Raw genomic sequence first — 11,238 nt, forward strand, 5'->3', positions numbered from 1 at the left:
CAGTACTGAGAAGAAAACAGTTTCTAAGCTAAAGAAATCAAAAGAGGTATTTGGTTTTCCTGGGTCTTAGAGACTACATAGAAAATTAATTGTGGAAAGCAGTCTTTTTTTAAGGCAACTTATAATAGTTTCCTATATTTTACATCATAAGTCACTCTTCATTCTTATTAGTCTTTCCTAGCAGTCTGTAAAGAAGTCTGGGATACAGTCACTCTCAGTGCCCATGCTAGATTAACACTGTATGGAATAAACTGTGTTACAGTGAAAAATAAATAGTGCCATTGAAATTTAGATAGAATAATTCAGCGAGCCAAACACACAGCTTGAAGGGGGTGGATCTGGGCCCCTTTTCCACGCTGCCACATACAAGCTGCAATAGTTTGGATAAATGATTTAATCATTCTGTATCTGTTCCTTTATCTGTAAACTGGAGATGATGATACTAAGCTCCACTGTATATTGCTTTGGGCTTGATCTCTGACATATGATGAGTACTTGTTAGTATAGGAAGGAATATGTCGGGCACTAGCAGCAACGAGGAGCTGTCTCCTAGATTTTTATTGAAATGTTTTCCTTCATTTTTTTTTCTCCTCTGATTTGTATTTCTTTAAACAGGTCACACATGTAAATACAAAGAAAAGTCTCCTTTTGAACATATTTTTGAAGCAATTTAAATGGTAAGGTTTCGCCAATACCTTCTCACAATATAATATAAGGGTGCTACGCAAATAGAAATCAATTCAACAGAAATACTTCAGATCAACTTAAAGAATTTTTAGTAAGGAGTCAAATTTTACTTTTTATAACAGTAAAAAACACATGGCAATTTGTCTTGGGGCTAATAAAACCATGTTTTGGACTGTGTTTGATCCAAGGCTGAATGAATCACTGTTCAAGAAGGACTATTTTCAGAAATAATAAAGGACTCATTCAGAGCAGGGCATATGCTGGGTATTTTTTACATAAATATCAATTTATGACATGACCCATTACTGGAAAATCCTAATTGGAAAGTCTAAATGTGTGTAGTAATTAAATTCTAGAGAGAGACTTCCAGTAGTTCAGAGCCAAAAATCGATTTACAGACTTGTTTTTCAGAGTGGGGACCTATTACACAGTAGACTATTGACCTGCGGAATATAGCTAGTCAACGAAGCCTCTTTTATAGAGGTTATCCCTAAATTATCACTTTATGGATTTTGGGCTCCTTCCCTCTCCTCCATAGAATAAAGTCACCTCTATGGAGATGCGTTTCAGTGGACTCCCACTAAGCCCTGGCTATTCCAGGCTGTATCTTAAAGAGAAGAAAACCATACCCGCAAGGCAGCTCTATAGAGAAGATAAGTCAGCCTGGGGCTGATGTATCTTGTGCATCATAACTCCGTGTTGTATCTGAAATAGGGGAGTAGGAGGAGAGGAGCAATAATGTGTAAGACACATATAACTGCTTCTTCCACCTTTATTGGTCCCTAAATTAGGGGACAGGTCCACCTGAAAACAGAATGGAGGCTTGGATGTGTTGCAAAGATAGTTGAGCCTCTCCTGCCATTTGAGTGATACGAGCATGAGGATCTCTACTTTCCACTCTGAAGGGCATGATCAACCAACACTAATGCAACATCTTGGGCTTCACAGGACTGTAATTAGAGCAGGCAGAATTCATCCCAAATATACCTTGTTTCTCAAAGTTTGGGGTAGAAAATGAGGTCAGAAGGCATTAAGCATAGAACCCTATGGTTTGGGGTTTTTTTCCTTCCAGAGCTTTTTATTTAGTTTTGTTTTTCTTCACTGAAAGGCGTGTGTATGAGACCATCTTTCCCAGTGATAATGGATACGAGGGCTAAAAATAAGGCCACCTCAGTCTACTGCAGAAGCTGCATGTAGTACAAAAATAATAGGAAAACTACATTAAACTTTTTTTTTTTTTTTTAAATCTTGCCATTTTATTGGTAGAATGGTACAAAGAAAAACACTATTTTCTTGCCAAACCTAGGATCATAGAAATAATGATGGGTATGTGAGGTAGGGGAAAATGATCTAAGTTTCATTCTGAGCTTGATCTTTTATGTTTGCACTGTTCAAGATATTACTTACATTATGTTGTTGCTTCTAAGCTCATGCTTCTCTTCTCAGCTCAAATGAAGAGATAGTCACCATGATTCAGAAAGGGGACACATCCAAGTTTGATGCAGAAGCTCTGAAGCAGCTGATTAAACTATTGCCTGAAAAGCATGAGGTACTAATAGTATTTGAAAATATTGAACAGGGGTACTGATAAAGGCACAGTCTCTGCTATCTCACGACTTATGTTGTAAGGGCCAGATCTAGTTACTGGATCCAACTGTGTAGACACCTGTGCCAAAGTGTATTGTAATCAGTGAGCATCTAGACTATAATGGAAGTGGGCCTTCCCACATTCATCCTATTGCAGGGTCTGGGACCAGGAAACAAATATTGGATAATACCCCATTGAAAGGTTTGGAAAATGGCTATGGCTCAGTTTTGTATGGTGGTCCTAATTCTCTGTGTAAATCTGATGGATGATGATACTGTAATATTTCATATTCAATGTCATACTGAAGTGTGTGGCTACTTGTGGTCCCCTCTGAGGAAGCAGCCTTTCAGGAGGGGTTTCAGGTGAAGAATGGGGAAATGCCTGAGTTTAGAAGTGTTGTGAACCTAGACTTCAACAGTATTGGTGGCATATTGGTTCTGAAAAGTTAAGTTCATGTGTGGGAGAGGGCGGGGGGGAGGGGTGTTACAGACCAAATTTAATTAATAGTGCTAACTGTTTTGTTCCTTGTTAGATAGAGAGCCTGAAATCCTGCAAAAAAGCAAAATCAGAACTAGCAAATGCAGATCAATTTTATCTCCTCCTCCTCAGTGTCCCTAGGTAAGGGAAATCTTAACTAACTTCAGCCTTGATGTGAACGTCTAAGGACCGTCAGAATGGACCTTAAGGCTGCTTGATGACTCCACTGTTGGATGAACTAGTTGCTGGAGGTGGTCATATCATCCCCTTAGCGATATGTACTGTGTGTCTGTGTGTGTGCCATACAGTACTGACCATCTTTCCTGCTGTTCTTGCCTTACTGAGACAAATCGGCAGAAACACAGTAGTTCCATACTCCTCACAAGAACCAGGAATATAGTCACATCCTGCAAACCATAGAGCTGTTCTCTAAGAAATCTGAAGGCTTAATGATCCTGTGCTTGGAGAGAGTTGTTTTTTTTTTTAAAGCCTTTTGTAAAGTTAGGTAAAAATGTGCATCTAGTGATTTCCTTCAAATTGCATATACTGTATTGCTTTAAAATTACCCTTTTAAAATGCTTTCTTTGCTGGTTTAGAATTCTTATGTTTTTGCTATGGATCGCTACCAAGAGTTCAGGATGTCCATGCTGCCAAAACTGTTTCTTTATTGAGAACAAGATAAACCGACCCAGAGCTATACAGTTGTTGGATAATACCATCATATCATTGACAGTAGTTTTATTGCATAGACTACAATATGATATGACCTGTATGGGCATTCTAGGAGAAATATTGTAATTCTGTACAGGGAATTTATTTGAAATGTATCTAGAAGACTTTGATTTATCTAGAGTCCCATTTAGTTAGAGAAATATCTTTAGGAGAGGGCATTAAATAGAACAAAATAACACTTTTACATTATTCAGAAATAACCTGGACACGGTTCAGTTAATCCTGCTGCATTTTTTGCATTGACTTTGTCTTTTAGCTACAGTATGCGGATTCAATGCATGTTGTTGTGTGAAGAGACAAGAATTCTCTTGGATATGCTACGGCCCAAAGCACAAATGATCAGGATAGCCTGCGAGAGTAAGTTGTTATCAGTGATTTGTGCTCAACGCTATAGGAAGATACACTTCTATTTGAACTGAAATAATGGTGTGATATGCTAGAATCAAGAGAAGATGGGTCCTTTATTATGTGAACAAGAAGCCTGTGTAGATATTGAGCCACAGATTCCCATTTCTGCTTAGTACGGGACTGCAATGTGTGCAGTGCAGCTCTAAGATGAACTGACTGAATGAGGAATGGATAAAGAAAACAGCAGGTTAAAAGTCTAGAGATGCTGGCTGTCTCCTACTAAAGCTCTCTCCTAGTAGGGAGGAAAATGTTCCAAATTCCATATCTAGGTGCTTTTAATATAAGGTAGACTCAACTTTTGTGCAGACCTTCTCTTTCTGTAATCCTTAGGGAACATGGGCAGGAAAATAAATCTTGGTGGCCTTCTTGAGGGTATATTGCTCAAGACCTTCTCATGGCAAAAGGACCCCCTGGTGTGATCACTCAATATGTGGATAGACTGTTAACAAGATCAGCTTGCTCACAGATGCTGATATTTCAGTCTTGCTTATGTCTTTTTGATTCAACTTCTTATTTATTCTTCTTCCCTTTTGCACTGACATAGATTCATAGAACACCTCCTGTACCTGGCATGTTTCCAAATCCATAAAAAAAAAGCCAACTATTTATCTAGATAAGAGTTTTGTACCATCTTGGTTCAAATTTCATGTAAATCTAGTTTCAAACTGTTTAATTTTATTTAAATGATTGCTTTTCATTTTTCAGCGCTTCTTACTAGTCGTCGACTGCCAATTTTCTGTTGGTTGATTCTTAAAGTTGGAAATTTTCTCAACTATGTAAGTAAGCATTTTTTAAAGCAATATATTTTTAGATGGAAAGTATAATTGTAGCCTAGTATTTCTTGTGTGTATAAAATAATACAAAATGGATAGTAAAAGCTTTTTTTGTTCTGTTAAAATGAAACTAGGATTTTTTTTTTTCCATCTTCTAGGGACGGCACACTGGAGATGCTGGTGGCTTTAAAATGAGCACTTTGCTCAAATTAACAGATACCAAAGCAAACCAAAACTCTATTACGCTACTCCACCATATTTTGGAGGTACTGCTGCAGTTTTATGTTGAAGTCAGCTGTAGATGTGCTGTTTCCTGATGTATTAATGCTAACGTGCATTAATTTCAAATGCATCTCCATTTAAATGTGTAAGAGTTGATCCTGTACCTACTGAAACTAATGAGAACTTTGCTACTGAACTGAGCAAAACCAGGATCATGCCTGTATACAGTATTGTTCAAAAAGATCATAGACCTCTTCCTTTTCTTTAAAGTTCTTTGGTGACTTCCCTAATCTTTGCACTTCATTTATGCACTGCCCCAAAGCTAGAGCAAGTCTTCCAATGTTGGTTGCCAAATGCAAAGAATTTTGTGTTCCTATTACTGAAATGGATCCTTGCTTACCACTGCACTATGGTTGTATATTGACCAGGAGCACTGAGAAATCTCTTTACAACAGTGGTTTTCAACCTGTGTACCATGGACCCCAGGAGTCTGTAAAAGATTACTATGATCAATCAAAAGTATGCAAATACCCACACACAATTCAACTGGGTCCGCACCTCTGTTCAAAATTTCCAAAGGGGTCCGCACTTCAATTAAAAACATTTTTTAGAGGTCTGCAAGTGAAAAAGGTTGAAACCACTGCTCTATAATGAAAAGTGATCCTGCACTGAGTTTGAAAAGATGTTTGGGGCAGTGGCATACTGATGGGGGTGTGAGAGGGGGACATGGCTCCTAGACACCAGTCTGGGGGGTGGGTGCTGGCTGGGCCCTTCAGAGCCAGGCAGGGAGGCTGCAGCACCTCCCACGTTTGCTGTGTAGTTCACCCACCCCAACGCCCGGCGGGTTGTAAGTTTCTTTACCTATTCTAGCCTCCACGCATCCCACGCTGTTAATTTCCCTGTGGAAATACCATGGGAAGGGAGAGGGGGCCCCGCACCCTGCTCAAGTCATCCCCGGGGGGGTGCAAATGCAAGCATTGGCCCCCGGGTGCTGGCGACCCATGGTACACCACTGGTTTGTGGGCGTTCTTTGTTTTGTTTTCTCTTTCTCTCTGCTTTGGCAATCCACCTCCTGGCACTGGTAAGGCAAAGTAAAGGGGCTGTGGTTGGAGAGAAGGTATGATCATGCTCCCATGCCATACTAGTTTTTGTCTCCTTTTTGGGCATTATGGTCACTGGAAATTCAACAGTCATTGAGTTACTTTGTTAACACAGTACAACAGCAACTGCAAAAGAGCCCTGGAATCGGAGCATTGCATAGGAGAGCTCTGAACCATCTTTTTATACAAACCCCTGACTTGACCTTGTGCATTTTAGCTCCGCACAAGATTTGGGCCCAAAGACTGCAAATGTGTAGAAGCAATATTATGAAAGTAGGGTAGAATGCTTCCTTTAGATGTATCGGAGAGGTATTTAGTAGCTGTGTTGGTCTGAAACCAAAAGAAATGCACAACTCTAGAACTCTTGGTTCAGAGATGATACCTTTTATTAGGCCAACTAAGAAATTGCAAAAAAAAAAATAAAACTTTTTTTTTTCTTCTTAGTTGGCCTAATAAAAGGTATCATCTCTGAATCAAGACTTCTAGAGTTTTGCATTCCTTTAGATGTAGTGTTTTATCCTACATGAGCCCCAATAGCAAGGCACCACTTTTCCAGAGTACAACTGTAAGAAAGCTAATAAGGGGTTAAATTTACCCAATACATGTAAGTAGGGAGATCGAAACATTAACATCTCAAGCCTGACTTTTTAAAACTTTTAAGCCTGTGTGTGTATGTCCTTGTATATTTGGGCAATAAAACTGCCCATGCAAAGTAACAATCTTTTACTTAAATTTTAGGAAGTTGAAAAAAACCACACAGACTTGCTCCAGCTTCCCAGTGATCTTGACTGTGTTGCAAAGATAGCAGGGTAGGAATTTTTTAAATGTCTAATTTCGAATCCATATATACTGGAGTGAAATTTTAGTGGTGATGGTAATCAAGTCATTTAAGCAATTTGATCAATGAGTTTGGCCTGTAGACTGGAAATCAGAAAAATGCCTCTAACTATTATACCAGTGAGGTTCAGAAATAGCCTTCTAATTGAACTAATGGGAGGGAGGGGGAGGCAAACAATGCAATTTGTTTTATGATGAAGCTTGGTTGTTTATGAAAGGGATTATATTGTGTAGTTGCCTACAATAGCAGTGGGTGGGCATGTTGACCCAGGTGGCTCTTTCCTATCTTGTATTCCTAGTTACATCTCCACAACAGTTTTTGCATGATCTTTGATCTCTTAACTAAAAGGGCTAATTGTTTTCACCCAGTCCGATTTACTGCCTCTGTTGAATTTTCAGAATCAACTTTGAAGTTGTAAAGGCAGAAGCAGGTGCCAATATAAAGAAACTCTTGGAAACTGAGCATAATATAGCCTCATCAGTAGATGATTTGAAAGTGCAATATGGAAAATCTATTCAGGTAAGTGGCATGGGTCTGATAAATCCTACACTTCCCTCTTCCAGAATAATTTTAAACCTGTGGCATCAGAGCTCAGATCACAAACGAGTCTAAAGATGGAGCGGGGGGAGGTCACTGGTAGGAAGAGGTCCAAAAATGTCTTTTTTTTTCCCAGTTTCTTTAACAGAGAAGCAGGTGTCAAGACAGGAATTGAACAGATTGTCTGTTATACATGTAGGATACCATAGTATTATGGAAAGAATAATATTTTATATTATTAAGGGAATATTGGTTAAAAAAATGAAAATGGCACCTTTATTTCAAAAACTGTTCACCTTCTGGAAGAAAAGTAATATTTTTCACATATGTTTTTAAGCATTGATTATTACAGGTCTGGTCCTGGACTGTTTAACTTAAGATAGTTAAATAGAAAGTAGGAGCAGCTTAAACAGATCTAAATGCTTTGGCCTCTTCTACACATTACTGGTATCGTGCAATTACCTGGTTTATGGTGCAATTACCTTGAGACCAGCTGCATATGCAAAGTACTTATCACACAATAAAAAGCTCCAACCGGCTATAAAATTAGACTTTGAAAATGTATAGTGACTTTATAGCCAGTTGCAATCGAGCTTTAATTTGCTATTGAACCCACCAGCTGACAGAGGTCCCAGCCACAGGGGTGCACCTTGCCCAGCCAGGGTTTCAATCCCGTAACTGCTAGGGACTCGGCCCCAGCAGCATCCTGTAGCTGAAACCTCCAGGGTAAGAGAATCACCTCTGCCCCACCCTGGAGGTGCATGAAACCCCTGGGCAGGAGGATCACCCCAGGGACAGTTCCCCCCATCCTAGGGGTGCATGAAATCCCCAGGTAAAAGAATTGCCACAGTGGCAATCCCCCCACTCGGGGGGGGGGGGGGGGCCCTACAGCTGGGAACCCCTCAACTGTGATATGAGGGGCTCCCAGCCATAGGAGCTTCTTGCCACTAGGGGGAGATGGGGATTGGGGTTCCTCTGCATTAGCAATAAGGCATAATGGGATCTAATGTGCAATCCCATAATCATGTCTCCTGCCATGCACCTGTGGCATGGCAGGAGTTGTGATGGTGTGACTCGCATATTTGATCCCATCGTGCCTTTATCTGCATGTGTAATATACTGATATATTCCCAAGGTAAACAATACACCATTGCATCATTTTTCAGAGTTTAGCATTTCATGTTTTGAAAAAAAAGTTCTAGAAGTAAAGTTGTCATTAATTAAAGTCAGGAAGGGAGTCACGTTCCCATGAACTCTGCTGGGGAAAATTGTATGCCTGCTAGAACAATATGGAGAGTATCATATTGCATACTCAGTTTTAACTGTACCTAAATTACTGTTTTCAAAGCAAGAAGCTATTGGAATTCTATCTCAGTTTTTCAAAAAAACAAAACAGACCAGAAAAACCTTGCTCTAATCTGTTCACTAACTTGTCCTCTGGGTAAGAGATTATTTCCCTTCTTGACTTGAATAAATTGTGTTTGTAAATGTGTCTCAGGACAGTATAAAAGCTTCAAAAGAACTGGAGGAGGAGATTGACACCATTGAAAAGAAGAAGGCAGAACTTGCTGATTATCTCTGTGAAGACAGAAACATGTTATCACTAGAAGATGTATTTAACACGATGAAAACCTTCAGAGACCTCTTTATCAAGGCACGAAAGGTGGTTTGCATTTGTGAACATTTAGGGCTAGATTGTAATTTCAGTTCAGCACTTGTGCAAGAAAATATGACTTCCTCTCCTACTCCTTTATATTTTTAGGCCAGGTACAGACATTCAGGGAGGTTAGGGAAAGGCTAGATCACATTAAAAATGGCCACCCAGTCTAACTTAGTTCACCCAGATGCAGACCTTACATTAGTTAGGTTGATCTAAGTGCAAACTGTACAGAAGTTCCCAGAAGGTTAGATCCATCTAAAAATGGCTGACTCGGTCCAAGTTAACCCTGCTTCCAAGGTAATCTAACTAAGATCTGGTTGACCATTCTTAGACCGATCTAACTGTCCTGAACTATTGTACAGTTCCTAGAACAGCCCTAAGTCTGGGAAAGCCCAGCTGCTGGCCTAAGGGATGCACTTTCCCTATCATGTCCCTGGCACCAGACTACCTTTAGCCACCCCCTCCCCCTGAGCCCACCAAACCCATCTCCCCCATCCCATATGCTGCTCCAGGTGCTGGTTTTACCCACATTTGCCAGGGCCAGGAGCTGAGCAAGTAAGTCAGGGTGAGGGAAAGGGCAGGCAGGATGTGGGAGTTGTTCATCTAGGGATGGGGGGGTTGGGGAGCTAAAAATAGCCCCTGGTCTCAGGGGGTTGTGGGGAGAGCACCCCTCCCACAGACCTCATGAGTCCCTCTGATTTTGACAAACCCTCCTGGACCCCAGCAACCCCTCCACAGACCCCACTTGCCCTGCAGACCCTGCCTGACCCCCCCCCCCCCCCCCCCCCCCCCCGCCCCCCCCCCCCCCCCAGCTCCCTCCCTGCTAACCCCACTATTCTGGCTTGCCTTAGATACGGTGGCCGTTTTTAACTCGATCTTGAATATTTGTAAGCAGCCTTAGATGGGCTACCCTACACTTCCGTCAGTGTGTGAGACTGTATCTGCATCACTACCTAGTGCTGCTTCGAGCCCAAACCTGATGACCATTCACTTAAAACAATCTTTGGCTTGCCTCTGGAAGTTGTGCTGAACACCAGAACGTGAGGCCAATCTTCTCCCTCCATGTGTCTCCCATTCAGTGTGTTTAGGACTCCCCTAGCTAAAGACTGAAAGCAGAGGCAGGCTGCCATCATCCAACATACAACCCTTCTGTATTCTACTTTTGTCTCAACTACCCATAACCAGAGGACAAGCACAGATGCTCAAGTGGAGTCCTGCTAGGAATCAGTCTGCCCACAACTTGTCTTTTCTTCTGTGTTTGGCCTGTAGTTGGAACAAGGTAATATAGACAGGAAGGGGCTGCTCATGTGCCTTGGGCTAGTTAGGGGTAACCTTAGTGTCAACCCTAAATAACAAGGTAGACATACCCTGGATTCAAATAGAGCTACCTCCATGCTTGCTTTGTCCCCAGAGCAGGTAGGCAAGAAATGAGCATATAAACTGATACAAAAACTCAGGCCCTGTAGCAAAGCTGCCCTAATGGGTCAGGCACTCCTCAAAATTATCTTAATGATGTGGACTATATGAAGGCAGGTGAGTAAAATGGATATGTTACACAAGGGAGTAAACTTCTTACTGGATATTGGGAGTCAGAACCCAGGAGGGAAGGCATATCAGAGGACTTGTGTACCTGGGTCTTCCCATGCCCAGCCCCATACAGAAAAAATCATCAGAAAACTATGCTGAATACAGAAAACTATACTGGGCCCAGTTAAAACAAAGGACAGGGAAGGGATGCTCTCGGTACTAATTCCAGTGAATACTCAAAACAGCAGTGGTACCTGAAGCAAGTGGACCAGAGCTGACCTTTTGCCCCATCCAAAGGTGATATGGCAAATAACACTTCAGACAGCATGGCAAACCCCAACAAACCACTGAGAGCACCCTTTGCCCTATACATAACGTGAAGTTCAAATAGGAGGAGGATTATCAAGATAGATGGGAGTGGTATGATGCAGCAGATATGGACAATGTGCAGGAACCCCACATGGATGACACTATGAAGTTGCCCGTGAGGGGTAATAGTGTCTGTAAGTTCTGTGTACTGTATGCCAATACTATCGCATATGGAGATTTAAACTGTATAACCTGGGTGCAAGCTGCCCATTTACATTCGGGAGCACTCTACCTGGTTGACATTAAACCCCGCTTCTGCTAAGCCTGCTGTATTCAGCATCTAGTCCAGAGACTGAAGTGTTTCTAGATCTATTTCCCTA

At 41.3% G+C, this 11,238-nt stretch overlaps 1 protein-coding gene across 1 annotated transcript in view; it reads left to right on the top strand.

Moving 5' to 3' along the window:
* Nucleotides 1-615: 615 nt before the first annotated feature.
* LOC102372125 (inverted formin-2-like) overlaps nt 616-11,238 on the top strand; it is a gene marked incomplete at its 3' end in the record, with an annotated part of 18,554 nt that continues 7,931 nt past the window's right edge. The window contains exons 1-9 of the mRNA XM_025197152.1: nt 616-677; nt 2,134-2,236; nt 2,808-2,893; nt 3,741-3,841; nt 4,598-4,668; nt 4,824-4,931; nt 6,726-6,796; nt 7,224-7,344; nt 8,861-9,025. Coding sequence (XP_025052937.1) covers nt 2,156-2,236; nt 2,808-2,893; nt 3,741-3,841; nt 4,598-4,668; nt 4,824-4,931; nt 6,726-6,796; nt 7,224-7,344; nt 8,861-9,025 — 804 coding nt within the window. The remainder of the gene's footprint in view (nt 678-2,133; nt 2,237-2,807; nt 2,894-3,740; nt 3,842-4,597; nt 4,669-4,823; nt 4,932-6,725; nt 6,797-7,223; nt 7,345-8,860; nt 9,026-11,238) is intronic.

The sequence above is a fragment of the Alligator sinensis genome, unplaced genomic scaffold, assembly GCF_000455745.1.
Source record: "Alligator sinensis unplaced genomic scaffold, ASM45574v1 scaffold85_1, whole genome shotgun sequence".
Lineage (NCBI taxonomy): Eukaryota > Metazoa > Chordata > Crocodylia > Alligatoridae > Alligator > Alligator sinensis.